General features: G+C 55.2%; 1 protein-coding gene across 1 annotated transcript in view; it reads left to right on the top strand.

Annotated features, from left to right (window-relative positions):
* PLEKHH1 (pleckstrin homology, MyTH4 and FERM domain containing H1) overlaps positions 1-20,109 on the top strand; it is a 44,543-nt gene that overhangs the window by 11,268 nt on the left and 13,166 nt on the right. Inside the window, exons 3-12 of the mRNA XM_054715971.1 lie at positions 4,941-5,003; positions 5,891-6,040; positions 8,977-9,060; positions 11,045-11,126; positions 11,630-12,390; positions 15,308-15,386; positions 16,023-16,114; positions 17,584-17,734; positions 17,926-18,068; positions 18,868-18,978. Coding sequence (XP_054571946.1) covers positions 4,941-5,003; positions 5,891-6,040; positions 8,977-9,060; positions 11,045-11,126; positions 11,630-12,390; positions 15,308-15,386; positions 16,023-16,114; positions 17,584-17,734; positions 17,926-18,068; positions 18,868-18,978 — 1,716 coding nt within the window. The remainder of the gene's footprint in view (positions 1-4,940; positions 5,004-5,890; positions 6,041-8,976; positions 9,061-11,044; positions 11,127-11,629; positions 12,391-15,307; positions 15,387-16,022; positions 16,115-17,583; positions 17,735-17,925; positions 18,069-18,867; positions 18,979-20,109) is intronic.

The following is a 20,109-nucleotide window of genomic DNA, read 5'->3' as shown; positions in this document are numbered from 1 at the left end:
GGGGGCAGACGCTCAACGCAGGAGCTGCCCCCTGGTGGTCAGTGCGCTCACACAGCGGGAGCTCCGCTCAGCTGACCAGTGGATGCAGCTGCGAGGGCGCAAGCCTCTCCCACAGACGCTCCCCCTGTGCGCCCCTCCCCCATCCAGACTGGGCGTGGCATCGGGACTGACTGAGCGTGAGCCCGCGGCTGCTTCTTGGTCATGGGCGCACCGGTATCGCACGTGGAGACTCTACATAGAGCCCGCCACGGAGCAGTGGTGGCAGGAGCAGCAGGGCTGGGATGGGCGGGAATGGCGTGGTGCCTGGCCGGGCTCGCGCTCCTCCCCGGCCACCTGCCACTTCTTGCAATACTACATCCCTCGGGGGATGTTGGACTGCTGGTTTTGGCCCAATCCCCCCAGGCCACGCCAAGGGACCCCACCAGTGCACGAATCTGTGCACCGGGCCTCTAGTTTCATATATTTGGGAATAAGCATATGATTTAAATTGAATAAAAGAAAAGATCTACTTTAAAAATAAAGTTGAAAACCATTATCTTTGATTAAAGCAGATTTAACAGCTAAAACTGGGGTTTGCAAACTCAAATGCTTGCAGGTATCTTAGATAAGGGACAGGGTGGGTTCCAGGGAGAATTCAAGGGAATGTGCGATAGCTAGAGGAGGGAGTGGTTATTGCCACAAGAAAATGTAACTCTAGTGTGTCCAGACCTTCTTCTGAGTTTTCAGGAGAAGCTGAAGTCGTGCCTTGTTTGTGGAATGTGGCTCTTCCCGGGACACGTGAGAGGCACAGTGGCCGCCAGTACAGTAGACTCGGGAGCCAGTCCTCCTGAGTTTGAATCCTGGCTCTGCCTCTTAGCTGTGTGACCGTGGGCAAGTTACCTGATTGCTGTAGTCAGTTTCCTTCTCTGTACAACAGGGACAATAGTACCCGTCTCCTAGGATCGGGATGAAAGCTAGACACGTTAATACACGGAAAGCTCGTGAGCCAGTGCCAGACACATAGAAGTGGCCTGTCTTTTCTATGTCTGTGTCGGCTAAATGCCCACCGCATTGCTGGTCTTACAAGACACTCTGTAGGCTAATGGTTGGCCACCTCTGGCTTAAAGCCATTCTTTCTGTAAATGGATCCTAAGTTACCTCTAAACCAGGACACCTTTGAGACAGGAAGGAGGCCCTATTACTAGTTATTCCAGATGACAGCCTGTCCCAGCCAAACTGTGCCTGGTCCCACGTGCCATCCTCGTGTATGAAAAACCAACAAGTAGCTGCTACCTGTATCCTGCTGGGTAGGTGCCAGGTTGTACACATGAGTTTACAGGAGGCGTCCTGTGCAATCTTCACCAGCAACAACCCTGGGGGAGAGGGGGCAGAGACTCGTCAACTCCCTTTTTTACTGGTGGGGAAACTGAGGCACAGAGAGGCTAAGGGACTTATCTAAAGCCACACCATGGCAGAGCCAGCCGGGTTCCAGAGCCTTCGTGCTTGCCTGTACCGTTTTCTCCAGTGGGTGCAAGGCGGTGGTAAAGGACATGGAACCTCCTTTTCAAAGGGAAGCTAAGACCCAGGATGGCATGGCTCTTGGCTCGGGCCACTGCCCAGCACACTGGGCTGCGCTGGGAGCGCAGGGGAGCACCGCTGCTCCCGCCGCCGCCGCAGGGCTGGTATTCCACAGCATCACCGAGTGTTACGAGGAGCCGTGGACGTGGGGGTTAAGTACCAGGTCGGTGCCAAGCGCATTTCGTCAGGTCACTGCAGCCAGTTCCCAGGCAGCTCATGAGTCATGTGCGCGCCGCAGCTGGTGAAAGTGGATCCTGCCCGAGAGCCAGCCGCCTACACCTGACACCTCCGTGGCTGGCAGGGCACCCCAGGCCCACAGGCTGAAGGACAGCTGAGGACACGATCCTAAGGAACCCTCTGAGAGGAGACACAGGACGCAGGCGGGGTGGCCCACCCACTCCAGCATCGCAGAGCTCCAGGTGCGGCCCTGTAACCGGTTCAAAGAAGAGTGATCTGCCCTCGTGTAAGGGGTGGATGCTGGCATTGAGGGAAGATACTCCGGCATGGACACACTGAGAGCTGTTTCAGCGGCAATGGGGAAAGTGTGTTTTCATAAAAAATGGAGGGAAAACATTCTCGTCAGACGCGGACAGCAGGGTTTTGACAATAGTTGGAGTGCAGCGATAGATGCGTAGATGGTTCTTACACTCTTTTTAAAACATTTCCGATGTTCAGAATGTTTTCCACATTCAGAAGCTAGTTTCAGAGGAAAAAGAAGACGCCAGCGTGAAGGTGGATACAAAATGCTCTGAGTCTCAAGTGTCCTTGCCGAGAAGATAAGAGCGGGCGGGAGGATCCGCAGCCTTGAGGGCTGGGCGGAGACCTTCCTTTCTCTCTGCTTGGGTGATAGCGCACTTTAAAGGGGTATTAAAATCTCGAGGGGAAAAATGCTCACTATGTTGTCAATAATGGAGTGATTGCTGGCTCTGACCAGTGTCCTTGGCCACTCTTGGCCCAAATGGAAAGGTCTAGCTGGGAAGTAGGACTCCGTTCATTCTGTTCTTCACGCTACCTTGGTTCTCCATTTGTAAAGTAGGAAGACGAGTTTTTCCATCCGACGAAGTGACAAGATATCCAGCAGGCATTGCAGAAGGTCACACATAGGAATTCCCACTCCCTATGGAAAACCTCTGTCTTCTGAGCTACAGAGCAGATGTTAGGTCTAAATGGTCCAGCTAACGGTCAATCTAGGAGACTTCTCAGGAATCCAAAGCCTTCCCATTCAGTATTTCATTGAATTCTTGAAATGCGCCCGGTCGTTGCGTTATTTAGGCTTGTTTCTGTTGAGGGCAAACTCCAACTCTGGCCGGCCTAAGCCCGCAGGGACTGTATTAGGAGGATGTGGGTCAGCTCACAGAACTGAAGGAACTACCCAGGGATCGCGTTGTGGGGACGTCGGTGTGTGTGCTCAGATGCAGTCCCCTGGCTCTTGTCTCTGGCCTCTCGATCCCAGGTTTCAGATTCCTGGGCGAGAGAACCTGATTGGCCCAGTTGGATCTGGTGTCCGAGTGGGGAGAGTTATTTGGTACTAACCTGGTCACTATGGGCCACCACTGTGTGTCAACCACCCCCCACCAAGTAGAATTCTTTTTGTGTCGGGCAGCCACCCTGAAACCATCATGTTGTTTTGTGCTGTGCTCTTATCTTCCTTGTAGCTGCAAGCGTATGTCTGAAGGTCAAGGGACTCCTGTGAGACAGGCCCCAGGACGGGTTGGTTTTAGAAAGATCGTCTGGCTCTGATGCCTGTGTCTGGCCAGAGCTAACCCGCCACATCAGGTTTGAGTGGAGAGGTTTGGTCACGATTATTAAACCCCGGAGAGGAAGGAAGAGATGTAGGCAGGCACCCTTGGCCTGAGCACATGAATACCTGTCCCAGGTGGTCCTGTCCATTGGGAGCCCAAGGAGCCTTTTGTTTTAAATCTTGAGTTTTACTTGGGGACATTAGACCCTTTCAAAGGGAATGTGCACTGGAAACATCGGTGTCTCCCCCATCCCCAAAAAAGGGGGGGAAATGGATGAGGCAGGGCCGCCCTGAGGAAAGAGGTGCCCCAGGTTCGCAAGTGGGAGCTCCTCGGAGGTGCCTTTCCGCGCCTCCTCTTTCACCCTTTTATCGGGGAGAGAAAGCAGAATTTGAGCCGAGAAGGTGAGAGATTGGGAAAGAAAAGGAATCGCTCAGTTCACGGGTGAATATCAAGTCGGGGTCCAGGCCAAAAGGAGAAGGTTGAGTAGCTGGAGCCAAGGCCACATCTGCAGAGACGGGTGGGCGAGCACTGGGGGAGGGCTTGGACAGCAGGGCCTGCCCGGCCTCAGGGAGGACGAGGCTGGGATACGGTGCCTCTGATGGATGTTTAAGGCATGTGTGTTGCTCCGGGGCAGGGCCGGGCCGTTGACTGACTAGGCGTTGGCATGTGGCGTGGCATTTGGCGGGAGAATTGGACGTGTGACTCAGCTCTGCTTCTGCAGGGCCTTTGTGTGATGGTGTGTGGTTTGGGCAGCACACAGCCGAGCCCTGACCAGGGGCAAGGTGGGAGCTGAAATGCAGCCACACGCCACTCGCCAACCCGCGGACTGGCAAAGCTGCAGAGATGCCGTGTGGGTCGGGCTGCTGAGCAGCCCCTGAGACTTCAACGTGGGTCTGGTCCCTGACAGGCATCTGTGTATAAGGACCTTGGTCTGTGTGCTTGGGCCAGTTGGCTGAAGATTCCAGAATTACCAGCTTCCTCAGGCCTGAGTGACATGCCTCTACGGATAGCAAGATAGAATTTTTAAAATGTGTCATGAGCCCCTCTACTTCTTTAAGATTAAAGAAACCCAACAGAAAAATAAAATAAATAAAAAATAAAATAAATAAAAATAAAGAAACCCAACAGGATGATATCTATGAATGCCATTACAGTCAGGGTGGGGAAGTCTTTGTCCCCAGCCAGTGAGCTCTTCCGAGGTGGGAAGGGACATTCTCACTGATGACACGATGGCAGCTCCATGCCAGGCACACGGGTGAGCAGCGGCAGGGCACTGTCTGCGACCCAGGGTTGCGGGAGGGAGGCCTCAGGGAGAGGAGACCGGAGGGGGACTGAGACTGGGGTGGGGGTGCCTCCGGAGGAGTGATGGCCTTCCTGCTGACCCTCCCTGGGAACCTTGCACAAGGAAGGGGAAGAAGGCTTTTACTCCCCCAGCAGGAGGACAGCTCCATGGGCTCTTCCCCTCCCGTGAGTTCAGGGTATGAGAGCCAAGTGTTACCCAGACACCCTTGAGCCCACTCGAGATGGGCGGTTCCAGCCTGGCCTTGGGGAGGGTCTGCACAATTCACTTGCGTTGCCCTGATGTCATGTGCACAGTAGGGACACCTCACCCACATGTCCTCTTTGTCTCCGGTTGAGCAGATGCAGGAGCTGGAGCAGAGGCTGCAGGAGGCCGAGCAGAGAGCAGAGAACGCGGAGACCCAGGTAACAGGGGAGAGGGGATTGAGAAGAGTGTGCAGGGGAGGTGACCCTTGGCCGTTCCTGCCCCTTCCCCTGAGCTCATGTGGACCTACTCATCACACGGATGAGCTTACAGGGACAAGGAAAACCCGCAGTCATGCGTCAGAACTGCTGAACAAACTAAGGTGCAGGGAGCTTTCTGTGGGTGCGAATGAGTCTTTGGTTAATGGTCCGTGCAGGGAGTGGGTGAGTGGACTAGTCCAAATAGACTAGGTTTTATGCTGAGATAACAAGTTAAGTCTGACATCTCAGTGGTTTATCACGTTTCGTTCTCACTCGTGGTACTTCTCCAGGGCAGGTGCGCCGGGGATTCTGCTCCACACGGGGACTCAGGGATCCAGGCATACGGAGCTCTCCATCCTCTAGCTGGGCCATCTGGAGCATGCAGCCTCCTTGGTTGCCATGCCAAGGAAAGGGAGCCGGGTGCTTGAGCCCAGCAATACGGGTCCTTCCCCTCAGGCCCACTGACTGGACAGAATCCCATGCTCCTCTCACTGCAGGGGCTGGAAATAATCGGGAAGCCATGGACATGCCGTGAGCAGCAAATGTCTGCCGCAGTGAGGCCGGAGCAGTTCCTCTCCAGGGCTGTCTGTCCTGCCGGCTCATCCCCACCAGGGCTCCAGCATTAGGGGACCCAACACCCACCTGTTTCTCCCTGTCATTTCCTTTTTTTTTTTTTTCTGGCCCAGATGAGGCTTAGTAAATGGTCATTGAATTAATGGGCCCCACTGCTCTGGGTACGGGCTCTGCCTGGGAGTCACGGGCTGGGGTATCAGGAAGTGTCCCCTCCCGTGTTAGTGGCCGTTTCACACAGCACATCCCAACCCTGTGAGGTGCTTGGTCCTCTTCAGGTGAGTGTGATGGAAGAGAAGGTGAAACTCTCCAACCTGAAGAACGTGGGCTCCGCAGGCAGCCTGCACCGGAAGTACCAGGAGTTACTGAAAGCTGTGCAGGGCAGAGACGAGCGCATCGGCCGGCTGGAGGCACAGCTGGAGAAGCAGGTAAGGGCTCCACGCAGCGGAGCGCCGGTGCCCACGGCAGCACCTGCGCCCGTTGGCCCAGCTTCTTGAGCAGAGCCCCTCGGCTTGACCCTCCCGTGGTGGGGCGCTCACTCCCTCTTGAGCCTGTTCTGTCCTGCGCCGATTTCATTCTTGGGAGGCACCCTAGGAGCCAGGCAGGGGATACCGCGGGAGAAGGACCTTGGAGGCAGACGGATCTGGGTTCCAGTCCCGCCTCTAGCTCCCGCTGCTCTCGAGCTGTGGGCAGGTTACCTAAGCTGCTTCTCATTTTGCACGTCCATAGTAGAGGGGCTGTCACACGTCAGAGGGCTGTCAGGAGAATGAGCTAGTGATACGTGTGTTGTGTCAGGCCGGAGGTTGGTGTTTGGTAAGGAGAGCTGTTCCTTCCCCTCCCTGGCATGTGCCCTGCCCGCATGAGGGACATAACCCCGGGCCGGAGGATCGGAGCAGCAGAGCCGTCCCAGCAGCCTCGGGTGGCCAGAGTCTCTCAGCGGCCCTGAGTCCATACGTTGCTGCTGCTTCTGAAACGCGGCCTCCTGTCCTGAGCACACGGGAGCCCAGGAGGGCCACTGCCCCGCATCCCAGCTACAATCGCACCTTTGCTCCGGAGACGACGTCTGGAACATCCCCCACCCGCTCCCCCTGCCCAGCTCCTCCCTTTCACAGTCTCATTAACTTCGTCCTAGTTCTGCCCCTCCCCTCTGCCTTTGGCCGTGCCTACCAACTTTTCCTGGTGCCCCAGCTCCATCCTTTCCAGCCCATGACCCCGCCGCGTGGCCAGATGACTTAACTTTCCACATGTGCCCTCTCCATACAGGTCCCCGCTAATCCTGGCCGGACCTTCCCACCGTCAGGGGCAAACACACCATCGTTCGCCAGCGTTCACTGACGTTTCCCTTGTGGGTGTGGCTCTGTAATCTGCGCGGCACCAGGTGTCCCTGGAAAATCATGGGAAAATAGAACTCTGACACATGGACTCTAATCTGTTCCCATGGATTTCAGAGATTCCTTCTCTCGAGTGGTTCATAGACGTGGCAGATCTGGCGATTGTTGGGCAACAGAGTCCTGCTGGAGCTTAGGTCAGAAAAAAAAAAAAGGTTTTACAGCCATAATAGGTCAAGATCAGGCTAGGAAGAATGCTGCTCTGTAAGTCAGTAGACCTGGTTTTAGTCCCAGCTGTGCCAGGAGCGGACCGGGGCAAGGCATTTCACCCCTCCGGGCCTCAGTGTCCAAGTACGTCAGGGCTCGGTCAGCAGACTTTTTCCATAAAGGGCCAGAGAGGAAAGATGTTCGGCTTGCGGGCCACATGATCTCTGTTGCAACTACTCAACTCTGCTGTGGCAGCGCGAAAGCCGCCCTTGCCCACGTATAAATGAGTGGGCAGAGCTGGGTTTCAATACACTTTATTTCCAAAAGTAGGCAGGCAAAGCGGGTACGGGGAGGGGCGGGGGGGGGTGGGGGCAGGGACAAGTGGAGGCTGGGTTTGGCCTGTGGGCCAGTTTGCAAGCCCCTAACCCAGATGACCTTAACTTAAGGTCCTTCCAGCTCTGCAGTTGTGAGTCGAGTCGGACATTTCCATGTTCCCATCTCACTTGCACAGACGCCCTTGTTGGGAGCGTCTGTCCGTCACACGTTTATGAGGCAGTTTTGCCCGGGAAGTGTAGCCAGAGTCGGCATTGCTGGTCTGTACGCTGCTGCAGAATGTCCCGCACCCCCATGCGTTTAGGTCAGGGCACTTGTGCTCGCTGTGGAACTGGTTGATTACCTGGGCCGCCGGCACCGGGCTGGGCACTTGTGACTTCGTGGTCACAGTCCTCCCGGAGGGAGCTGTGCCGCCCCCCAGCCTGGAGATGACACGCAGGCCCGAGGGTCAGGTGCCCACGGCAGGTAAGCCTCAGAGGCAGAATCAAAGCCCCAAAGCCTGCCTTTCCTTCTAGCCCGGGCTGCTGTGCTTTCCATACAAACCTCGCTTTTCTATCACCTTAGGTGCTCCCCTGATTATGTTGAGGGAATGGTGGTTCTCATGAGCTAATTCAGCTTCATTTTCTGTTTTTAACTGCCAAGATAATACATGAGTCTGGTAAGAAGAGCATAAAATGACATTTTCCCTCTGTCCCCAATCCTTCCTTCCTTCTCCTCCGTTAACCACTGTTGGTTGTGAACGTGTCTTGGGTAGCAAAGCACAGCATCCTGTTTTCATGTTTATTTCTCCCTTATGTGTGGAAATTTGGTGATTTTCAGTGTTGAGTTGTTTTGTCTTTGTTGCTTTATCAAACTGCAGCCGACGGTTCCTGAGCGCAGGCGGTTTACTAGTTCAATAATATGTACATTTAAAACGTTGACAGATATTCTCAAATTGCTCCCAGAAAGACTTAGCCAGTTCATGTCAGAGGGTTATTTTCCAACATTCTTGATAATTTGGGACAATATTAAACTTTTAAGTTGTGTTAGTCTGATAGAGGAAAGTGATGTCTCGTTTTTATCAGATTTCTTAAAATTATGATGGAGGACGAACAGCTTTTTCATGGGTTTCGTTGCCTCCTTTTTCTGTTGATTTCCTGTTCATATCCTTTGGGTTGTTTATTTCAAATTAGACCTTTGTGTGTGTTGCAAATCATCCTCCAGTTTGGTCTTTTGATTTTGTTTAAGGGATTCTTTTCTTTTTTGGCCAGATAGTAATTTTGGCCAGATGGTATAGATTTATTAGTCTTTTCCTTCGTGACTTCTTGGGATTTCTCTGTGCTTAGGAAGGCCTTTCCCACGTTAAGAATATTAAACATATTCGTAAGTGAATTTATGTTTTTCTATTAGGGCGCCCTGTCCAGTCGCCTGATATTTCTTCTCAGGGTTTCCCGCCTCCAATTAGTCACTAAAACAGTGACTGTTGTCATTAACTGAAGGTCCTCTCTTTCTTGTAGAAGCAGATGAGAGCCGAGGAAGCAAAAATTGTTCAAGAAAAAGCTGCAAAGATCAAGGAATGGGTGACCCTAAAGTTAGCAGAGGTGAGTCGCACACTCTTCCCCGGAGCCTGGGATGGACATGAGTGCTCACGCCCCTCAGCCTTTTTCCGCCTCCTGTGTGAGGGGCCTTGACCGTCCTTCATTTTGTTAACCATTTGCCCTTCTTTCAGCCCAAATGCTGAGACCCGCCACTTCACTTTCCCCTTCCTCTGTTGTGGCTGGGTTCCCAGAGCTCCTGAGTAGCTCTGTGCTGTGTGTAAGTTTGGGGAAAAGCAACGAGCCTCACTTCTGTAGAGTCGCATCAGTTCCCGCTGAGGCGCACACGCGGCCCTTAACCATCCGCGCTCTCCACTTTCTCCTCTGTCCTCTCCATTCCTTTTAATGTTTAAAAATGTACCTAAGTTGTACCATTGTAGCTGGGTTTTAAGTGTAAATTGTAGTGGCATTAAGTACTTTCACAACCATCACCACAGTCTGTTTCCAAAACGTCTCAGCACCCCAAATAGAAGCTCAGTACCCATTCAACACTAACTCCGTTCTCTCCTCCCTCCGCCTCCCAGCCCCTGACAGCCCCGGTTCTACTTTCCACAAATGGCATCACCTTCCTAATTCATCACTTGCTATAGCTTTGTTTAGGAAACTGGGGACTAGACGCTACAGTGCTACTAACAAAACAAACAAACAAAAAACAGAAACAATAAAAAACCTTCCTAAACACAAGGAAAAGGAGTTAAAGTTTGGGAAAGGATGGGAGCTCATTTGTTCCCCTCTGTCCTGACACGTGTGGCTCACACCTGTAGGGGGTCATCTGTCCCCTTCGATGGACACACATCTCAGGTCACCTGCTAGGCTACAAGTTCCTGGGGACAGAGCTGATGATTGCACAGCCCTGACCTCTTGCTAAAAGGTATGTTGGATTTCATTTAAAAGAAATACATCCTTAGCAGTGGATAGAGTGTTGGCCTGCAGACCGAAGGGTCCCTGGTTCGATTCCGGTCAAGGGCACCTACCTCGATTGCAGGCTCCTCCCCAGCCCGGGCCCTGGTCAGGGCTCGTGCAGGAGGCAACCAATAGATGTGTTTCTCTCACATCGATATTTCCCTCGCACTTCCACTCTCTCTAAAATCAATGGGAAAATATCCTCGGGTGAGAATTAAAAAAAAATTTTTTTTTAAGAAATGAAGCAACCATGAGGATGGATCTCATGGACATTGTGTTGTTTGAACGAAGCCAGACACAGAAGTACATGGTGTATAATTCCATTTATATAAAGTTCAAAAATGGGTACAAAATCCATATGGCCTTACCTGTTTGGCTCAGTGGGATAGAGCTTCGGCCTGCAGACTGAAGGGCCCCGGTTCGATTCCGATCAAGGGCACGTCCCTCAGTTGCAGACTCAATCAATCCCTGGCCCTGGTTGGGGCACGTGCGGGAGGTAACCAATCTATGTGTCTCTCTCACATTGATGTTTCTCTCTCTATCTCTCCCCCTCCCTTCTACTCTCTCCAAAAATCAATGGAAAAATACCCTCGGGTGCGGATTAACAACATTTTTTAAGAATCGATATGTGTAAGGATTCATACTTAGATGGTAAAACCCAGAAAGCAAGGCAGTGAGTCTCTTAAGCTTAGAAGAAGGGTTGTCTCTGGGAGGGAGGGACGTGTGATTGGAAAAGGGCAAGCCCAGGGTGGTGGAAGGCTGGAGAATTCCTTGACCTGGATGGTGGTCACGTGCGTGTTCGCTTCAGCATCATTTGTTACGCCGTGCATTGACGTGCTGTGCAGTTTTCTGTGTGTGTGTATTTCACAATTTTAAAAAGCTTAAAAATGAAACTAGAAAGAAAAGGGCAGGGATTGCCAAATGGAACTCTATCCCAAACGAGACTGGCTAGCCCAGAGGAAGGGAGGAGCTCAGGGCAGCACTTTCCGAAGGTTTGGTCTTTAAAAAGGATTTTAAGCTTATTTTGAATGATGTGTCTAAAGCGGTAAGCTGAGGATTCTCAACCTTCCGCTTTCCTTGTGCCCAGCTGGAGATGGAGAACCAGCACCTGAAAAGCTGTAATCAGCGCCTGGTGGAGCAGGTGGCAGCCCTTCAGGAAGCCCTAGAAGGTAAGTGGGCCAGTGTGTGTGTGTGTGTGTGTGTGTGTGTGTTGTGTGTGTTGGTGTGTGTGTGTGTGTGTGTGTGTGTGTGTGCTGGTGTGTGTGTGTGTGTGTGTGTGCCGGTGTGTATGTTGGTGTGTGTTGGTGTGTGTGTGTGTGTGCGCGCGTGCGCACGCCAGGGTCTGTGTGTGTGCCAGTGTGTGTGTGTGTGTGTGTGTGTGTGTGCGCGCGCGCGCGCGCCGGTGTGTGTGTGTGTGTGCTGGTGTGTGTGTATGCTGGTGTGTGTATGCTGGTGTGTGCGTGTGCACGGTGTGTGTGTGTGAGTGTGTGTGTGCGCGCGCGCGTGTCCCAGGGTCTATGTGTGTGCCAGTGTGTGTGTGTGTGTGTGTGCGCGTGCCGGTGTGTGTGCCAGTGTGTGTGTGTGCGTGCGCCGGTGTGTGTGTGTGTGAGTGTCGGGGTGTGGGGCTGAATTAAGATAGCTCTCGACATGCCTGCTTTTGCCCCAACCATAGCTCTTCAGATGGCGCTTTCCGAGAACCTGCTGGTGGCCCCCCAGGAAATCCCAGAGCAGGATTCTGTCCCTGCAGGGCCAGGAGCCCCGCTGATGGGGCAGGACAGTGGTGCTCAGGCCCAGGACGCTCTGAAGGCCGCCCTGCCGGCACCCGCCCCAGGCTCTCTGCAGAGCGAGGACTCTGTCCCTGAAGTGAGGAGCGCGCTGGAGGAGTTCAGTTCCATCGTGGTCCGTCCCGGGGGACTGTCAGAGGCCAAGACCCTTCCATCTCGTCTGGGAAGAGAGGGCTCTCCTGGCCAGCTGTGCCTGAAGACTTGCACCCCCAGACATGCTTTGTCGTCCTGGGGTGAGGTCCTGGTCACTGCTCAGGGAGGGTCCCTCCCTGGGACAAAGACCTCTGCCAGGGAAGGTGGCCCCGGCTGCAGCCTGACCCTCCCGAAGGTGCGGGCTCCCGGCACCCCCTCCGACAGTGTCCAGCTGGCCAAGCGGCACCACAGCCAGCCCCCCGTGGGCCCTGAGCGCTCCAACCACGTGGTGAGCGTGGGGATTGGGACCCTGGCCGCCCCCCCACACTCCGGCCTTCCCGAGGTGCCGGCCCCCGTGGGGCTCGAGGAGGAACCAGAGAAGATGGAGATGGAGGAGCCGCCCCCAGCCGGGAGGAAGGAGGAACGAGAGAGCCGGAAGGTCTCCACAGCGGAGCTGGTGGAAGTGGATTTGGGAAGCAAACCACCCACACCCCCCTTGCACCGGTTTCCATCCTGGGTAAGAGGCCCCCTGGGGGCTGGGCAGGGCTGACGAGGGTGACCCGCGTCCTCGAGCACAGCCACACACTGAGCAGGGGCCGGGCGGTCGTGCTCACGGTGCTTCCAGGAGCTGGTTCCACGGGGCCTGCCCAGAGCTCCCAGCCAGCCAGGGGCAGAGCCGGGATGGGGGTGATTGGGCGGAGGCCAGCTCTCGTGTCCTAAGCCAGCGCCCGCCGTGTGCCACTCGCCAGGTTGGTGCTGTGCGGGGCGGTGTGCACGCCTTCTCGTCCGGCCTCTCACTCTTAGAGGTGGTGCGGCGTGGGCGCTAAGGGCAGGGCTTCCAACGTCAAATCACGAGGGTGGAGTCACTACCTCTGTGACCGGGGCAAGTGGCTAACCCTCTGTGCCTCGGTTTCCCTGTATGTAAAATGGGGATAATGGTGCCCGCTTTATCGGGTTAATAGTAGCAAGTACTTGCAGGAGTGGGTCATGGGGAGTGGCACGGAAGTGTTGGCTGTTGTTACTTCTGAGCCTGGGCTTCCTCCCTTGCACCACAGGGTAAAACGCTGTGCTGTGGGGGGGCTGCTTCAGAATCGGTGATCTGGGTGGGGGTACCGATGAGACGAGACCGCCACGCACTAATCCCTGTAGAGCTGGGCGATGGGTCCGTGAAGTCGTACTCGATTCTGTTCTCTCCACTTTCGTGTCTCACGTTTTCCATTAAATGGGAGGGGGGTGGGGATGGGCGTTGCTAAGGCTGCACGGGTCCGTGGTGAGGGTGAGATGAGATCACGGATGTCGGAAGCTGAGCACGGAGCCCGCCACAGGCCAGGACTCCTCGCCGTGTCTGCGCAAGGAGTTGGGTGCTGTTTTTCTTTACAGATCGGGGAACCGCTCTCCCTGCAGACTTAGTTACGTGGCCAAGGTCATGTAGTCGTTAGTGAGGGACCAGGCTTTAAGTAAGACACCCTCACGTGGGGCAGTGAGGGTGTTCCAGGAAGGGCCTGGAGTGGGGCAGATAAATGGGCACCAAGTCGTAAAATTAGGCACAAAAAGATGATTACTCCCAGTGGTGGTGGACCGGCCCCCTGAGCCCGGCTCTGACTCTCCAGCTTCCTGCCTCTTGGAGGACGTCGGAGAGTAGCTGTCAGCCTCTCCCTCAGGGTCTGACCCCTGCATGCTGCAGGGGACGTCCGTCAGGCTCCTGGCAGCACAGGGAATTGTGTGCTGGGGCGTGCCCCCTCCCCCTCCTCCCCATCACTGCCTGGGAGGCCCACCTTTCAGGGTCTCCTTTTGAACTGCCTCATCACCCAAGCTTATGGGCTGCGTGCTTAGCAGTGATTTCCACAGGGAGACCTGAATGACTCAAGACACACCTGCGGGGGGAGGGCCAGGAGGTCCACAGGCCAAGGATTGCCGAGCTCCCTGAAGCCCCGGGGTCCCGGCAGGGCCCCAGGAGGGTAAGGCAGGGAAGCAGCAGGTGGACCAGGAGCGAAGGGGCAGGTGGGACAAGGTGGAGAGGCTTTGAAGCTGGGGGAAGGGCCAGGCCGGGCTGGAACGCCATCGGGACCATCCCTCCTCTTGGTCACTGTGGTCTTGTAATTACAAATGCCCTTGGAGCCCTAAAGCCGAGGCGGGCAGCGAGGGAGCTCTCAGCAAGGGACCGGCAGGGGGCTTAGCTCCACCCAGGCCCTGAGACAGGCTCTCCCATCGGCTTAGGAAGCCACAGTGGCCAGGGCGCCCGGCCTTTCTTCTCAGGTGAGACCAACTGGGCAGTGACCATGGGGCGGGGGCGCGCACCAAGACTGAGAATTACAAGGCGATCCCATCCGAGGGAGTTGGATAATCTTATTTGCCAATTTAGGGTTTGCAGAGCCCTTTTTCTGTGGACCTCCGAAATAACCCTTGTTAGACATTAGATGGCCTTTTGTGAAACACTCCTATTTGTCCAGTGATAACTGCCTAAATCCCTAAATCATGGTGAACCTGAATTCCTCAAGCTTCGCTTTTTCATGGTCCGCCACCACTGAGAGTAACAATCTTCTTGATGCCTAATTTTACTACGTGGTCCCAGTTTGTCTGCCCCACCCCAGTGCCCCAGGAGGGGACCCTAACTGCCTCACACGTCCTACCTGACATTCCCAGGCCCTTATCTGGGGATCTCATCCCAGCCCGGCCCTCCTCCCAGGTGCCTCAGCCCCACTGCCCTGCCCCCTGAGCTGACCTTCTTGGTCCTTGTGACTCACCAGTCACCTGACGGGGCCTTGTTGTCCGTTTATCTTGACTGGAGAAAAGAGATATGCAAAGGCGAAGGTGGGGCCATCCAGGGGAGAGGCTAGAGTTGAGGGTGGGTGTTCCCCATCCACGCCTCTAGCGGCTTGTGGGTGGGGTTCTCCGTTTGACACAGGCTTTGTGGGTCGGACCAAAGCCTAGCCGTGATGGGGCATTATTACTGTAGAGAAAAATCTGTGTCCCAGCTTCCAAACTGACTTACAGAAGGTCATGCCCTCACCTCGGGGCTCTGACTTCCTGGTGGTCCACACCCCACTTCTAGGGGTGAGAGCCTGAGACCCAAGAGCTGGGAAATGGGTCAGGCTCAGAGACACGCCACCGACCCCTCCCCTCAGAGTCTCCTTCCCCCCGAAGGGAGGGGTCAGAGAGGTGAGTGGCTGTTGGGCACTGGTTAAAGTCCAGGTGTTAGATGTTCACATCAATAATTTAATTGGATTCTCACAACACCTGAGTCTGTTACCCCCCATTTCAGAGCTGAGGCCCAGAAATGATGTAACTGGCCCGATTCTCCCTCCTGTAAGCGGCCGAGCCTGGATGTGGACGCAGGTCTGGCTGCCTGCAAAGCCCTGCTCTTCCCCACACCCAGGAGGGGCTGGGGTGGGCGTAGCCATGGGCTCTGACCCTCCTGGGACCTCTCGTTCCAGGAGAGCCGCATCTATGCCGTGGCCACGTCAGGCATGTGTCTCTCGGACGTACCTCCCCGAAGTAGTGCCACCTGCTTCGGTGAGTCCCAGGTGGGGTGCCCATGGTGGTCAGGGTGGACGTGCAGCGGAGGAGAGGCTTCTGGGCAACACCCAGGGCTCTGGTCACCTGGCACCCCATTTCCACTTCCCCCCACCCCCCAACAGGTGAGTTTCAGGGGAAATCCCACAGCCAGGGCTGCCTTGGAGAGAAAAGGAAACTGCAGATTCAGCCCATTACCTGCTGGGTGGGCGTGGTCTTGAACAGGGTTGTAGCCAATCAGAGAGCTGGAGGGGACTATAGAGGAGGGGTCCCCCAGCCCAGCCCTCTACCTGCACTGTGGTAAAGGCGTGGGGGGAAGGGGCCCCAGTACCTTGATTTATGTGAGCCCCTGAGAGAGGCCCATCCCCACCACAGCCTCCCGAGTCCCCGGGCCGGCCACAGAATCCCCACGGGCTGTGAGCGCCACGTAGCGCTTGACGGGTAACTCGCTTGACGGGTAACTCGCCTTGGCAAGAGTGGGAACAAAGGCCGTGGCCCTTATCCTAAGATCTGTCCCCGGAGTGCTGTTCCAGGGAACTCCGTCTGCAGCTTTCCTCCTCCTCCCTCTGCAGTCCCCACACCCCGTCCTGGGCCACGGCCTGGAGCTCATCGCGTCCCCCTTCCCTGCCCCTCCAGGTTCAAGGCCTCCCTCTCTTTCGTCCCCTGGGCCTTTCTCGGGCCTTGTCTACAAGAACTGCTCGGTGCCTGTCTACACAGTCCTGAAGGGGGTAAGAACTGCTCTCCAAGGACGGCTGCCCCCCCCAACCCCCCCCTGCCCCCGGCTCCTTGTCCAGTCAGTGGCTGGAGTGGGGCCCCAGGGTCAGGTTTCTGTACACACACACACACACACACACACACACAACACACACAACACACACACGCACTCACACACACAACTCTGGGCAAGAAGCACAGCCCACACCGTAAGTCGTTTTTAGTTTTATCATCTTTATCAGACTTCCAGTAGAAAAGTTCTATATTTACAAAAATTTGAATAAATATGATTGTGGGCCAAGGAAAAAGTGAAAGGTTAAGCCTATGGCTGCTCCGCCTGTCCCCCCATCTTGTCACACGCGTGTCCCGGAGGGTGGGGCTCCTTTTAGGACTTTTTACGTGTTCAGACATACACTCCCATATAAACTCCATACATCCCCACACTTTTTAAAACAAAAATCAGATAAAAGGGCAGCAAGTTTTATATGCATTTTCGTCTCCTTTTATGATTAGTTTTTGAAATCGTAACGGTTATACGTGGTAAAACTTTTTATGGAAGAATAAGAAGCCGAGAGTGGAGTTTCCTCCCGCATTGCTTTCCCCCAGCTCCCCGCCCGGGGCCGCTGTCCTTCGTGGTCTGGAACTTGTTCTGGAAGGCCTTCTGCTGTGTTTGCAGCTGCGTTCACAAAGAGTCGCTCTCTCTCACTTGCACATACACGTGCGTGCACACCGAGGGGTCACACTGCGTGTCATTCTACCCCTTGCTTGTTCTCCCAGCCGTGTGCCAGGCCCTCCTGCCGTGCCTCCCCTGGAGGGCTGCCCAGTCCCCTCACGCAGATGCCCACAGCTACCTTAGCCTGTCCTCCACTGATGGACAGTTTAGGACACATCTCTGTTTCTCTCTAAAATCGATGGTGTGATGAACATCATTGTGCAACTCTATCTCTGTGCACTTTCGTATACATGTCTCCGGAGGACGGAGGTCTAGAGGTGGACTTTAAAGGTGACAGACAGTGCCAAGTTGTCTTCTAAAAAAAAGCCTCATCACACTACAGAGAGCCCTTTTCGCTCCAGTTTCACCGGCATGGAGAGAAGCAATCTGAGCAAATGTCTGTCCGTGGAGATGGTCTTTCCTAGTCCCCGCACGTTTGTGAAGCTCCTGTCCTTATCCTTAGGCTGTGGCGTGGCTTTCTGGCCCCCTAGTGGCAGGGAGTAGGGGTCACAGTGGTTAGGAGTTAGCTGGGATGGGGCAGCTCTTTTAGGGACCACAGAGGATGGTGTACACTCCCCCACCCCTCCAGTCAGCCCAAGGGGGAAGGTTGGGAAGGGACAGTTGTCTGGTGGGTGGCCTGGCTGGGTGGCGGCGTCCTTGTGCCCAGACAGGCTGTGCTGGCCACACCCTGAGCACCTGGAGCCAGAGTGCAGGTCAGGGGGTGGGGGTGTCTTGCAGCCCGAGCTGCATGGGCCGGGGCCTGTCTTGCAGAGAGTCACCCAGATCAGCACCGTGCCCTTTGTGGACGAGTCCTCGGGGTCCGATGACGACTGCAGCTCTCAGGCGAGTGTCCAGAGTTCGGTCCCCTGCTCTGAGCCCAGGAAGACCAGTGGACTAGGCAGCCCCCGGGCTATCAAGAGAGGTATGGAGCAGGGGAGCTGAGGGGTGTGGGCAACAAGGGGCCCCTCACCTCCTCCCATGGGCAGCCGTGCATGGGGTCCCTGCTTGATCTCTGCCCGTGACCCTCAGCCCCAGACTCGGGGGTCCCGGGTGGCTGAGGAGCTGGGGTTGGGTGGCATGGGACACAGGCCTCGAATCCTCCCCCTTGGCCAGGTGTCTCCATGTCCTCTCTGAGCTCGGAGGGCGACTACGCCATCCCCCCAGATGCCTGCTCCCTGGACAGCGACTACTCAGAGCCTGAGCACAAACTACAGCGCACCTCCTCCTACTCCACTGAGGGGCCGAGCCTGGGCAGGGTGAGCTCAGGGTGGCCCCACCGGATGGGGCTGAGGCGGGGCAGGGCGGGAGCTGCCTGCCCGGGACCCTCAGCACACTGGCCCACCGAGCCCCAGGGGTTACACAGAGTACCTCGTTTTAGCTCCATGCTGACGCTGGGATGCTGGGAGCTAACATTTCCTGAGTCCTTACAGTGTGCCAGGCACCGTGCTCTGTGCTTCTCACGTACTGTCTCAGTTGTCCTCGCATCCTCTCAGGATTATTACCCCATTCTGTGGATGAGAAGCCTGAGGCTCAGAGACATGCTTCTCCGGAGCCAGCCGTAAAGCCAGATCCCATCCCCAGCCCTTGCTCCACACCACCGAGCTGCCCTGTCTGAATCTGCCCCGCCCCGAACCCTCCGCCCCAGCCTGATGGACGTGCCCACTGTTCCCCAAACCTCTCCCTTCCCTGCTGCCTCAATGGCCGCCCTCCTCCTCCTCCTGGCTCATCTTTGAGGGAAAGGCTGACCTTTCCTGAAGGCCCCTCTCCCAGCCAACCTCTCCCTTGTGCAGCCCCTGACCTGCCGCCTGCTCATGGTCAGGTGTGCTCCCCAGCCAGCAGGACTCTCCCACAGCAGGGCCACCCATGTTTGATGTAGTCTTCCCTGAACCCTTAGCAGGACACAGTGCCCTGAAAATACACACAGTAGGTACTCAATTTTTTTTTCTAACTGGTGACAAAGCAGTGACTCAGCTGGGCTCCGTGGGCCTGTGTGATGTCCACACCTCAGTGAGTCCCCCTTTTTGCCCTTCCCCTCTGCACCCTTCCCCCCGGCAGGAGTCGCTGGAGAAGTCGGGCTACCTGCTGAAAATGGGCAGCCGGGTGAAGACGTGGAAGAGGCGCTGGTTTGTCCTGAGGCAGGGACAGATCCTGTACTACAAGTCCCCGGTGAGACCCTCCTCCCCAGGACTGTCGTCTAAGGGACCCCACCCAGCCCCAGGACTGTGTGAGGAGAGCTGGAAGAGGGGCAGTGTGGCCCATGCCAGGGGGCAGAGGTCTGGCAGGTGGGAGAGGCTTTGAGCCACACCCAGACCCTGAGACGGGTCATTGGTTCTCACAGTGAAATCAAGCACTGAGAAGACAAAGGCAATTCTAGATGAGTTGGCTTGGACACGCCTTCCTTCAGCAGCTGAGTTCTTCTTTTACCTGGTTCTGTAAAAGAACTGTTCTAAAAGGCGAGCCCAGCCTGGCCAGTGTTGCTCAGTGGTTGAGCATTGACCCATGAATCAGGAGGTCACGGTTCCATTCCCGGTGAGGGTACATGCCCGGTTGTGGGCTTGATCCCGTGTGGGCGTGTAGGAGGCAGCGATCAATGATTCTCTCTCATCATTGATGTTTCTATCTCCCTCTCCCTCTCCCTTCCTCTCTCTCTGAAATCAATAAAAACATTTTTTTAAAAAGGAGAGCCCATTTCCTCCTCCCCATCTTTCCTAACACTGTTCAGAATTAGGGAGCCTTGGACACGGGGACTTACTTTGACAGGCCCTCCCTGATCAATAACCAATGTTAATGTTTTAGGGGGGGCAAAAAGGCCTTGTCTCCTGTGCAAATCTCGTTGATTGGTCGTGGCTGTCTCAAACACCTTGTTAAGGATTCTGGGCCTGGATTGCTCAATAGGCAGGCATGCTCTGATGGATTAGTAATGTCTGCAGTGGCACTGGAAATGGGAATGGTGATATTTAAGCCACTTATTTGCCACACTTGATATAAAGGATGTAGTAGGAAAAAAATGTAAGGGCTTTACAGCTTAGTAATAACTTGGTGGCTTTGGACCCAACATTAAAGGCTCGGTCGAAAAAGAACAGAATCTTACCATTTGCGACAGCATGGATAGACCTAGGGGGTATTTTGCTAAGTCTGTCAGAAAAAGGCAAATACCACATGTTTTCACTTAAATGTGGAATCTTAAATACAATATAAATGAACAAACAAAACAGAAACAGACTTAAAGATTCAGAGCACAGACGGATGGTTGCCAGGGTGGAGGGAGTTGGGGGCTGGGCAAGGAAGGTGAAGGGA

The sequence above is a fragment of the Eptesicus fuscus genome, chromosome 5 (assembly GCF_027574615.1).
Source record: "Eptesicus fuscus isolate TK198812 chromosome 5, DD_ASM_mEF_20220401, whole genome shotgun sequence".
Taxonomy (NCBI): Eukaryota; Metazoa; Chordata; class Mammalia; order Chiroptera; family Vespertilionidae; genus Eptesicus; species Eptesicus fuscus.
This window is presented reverse-complemented; position numbering and strand designations above follow the sequence as displayed.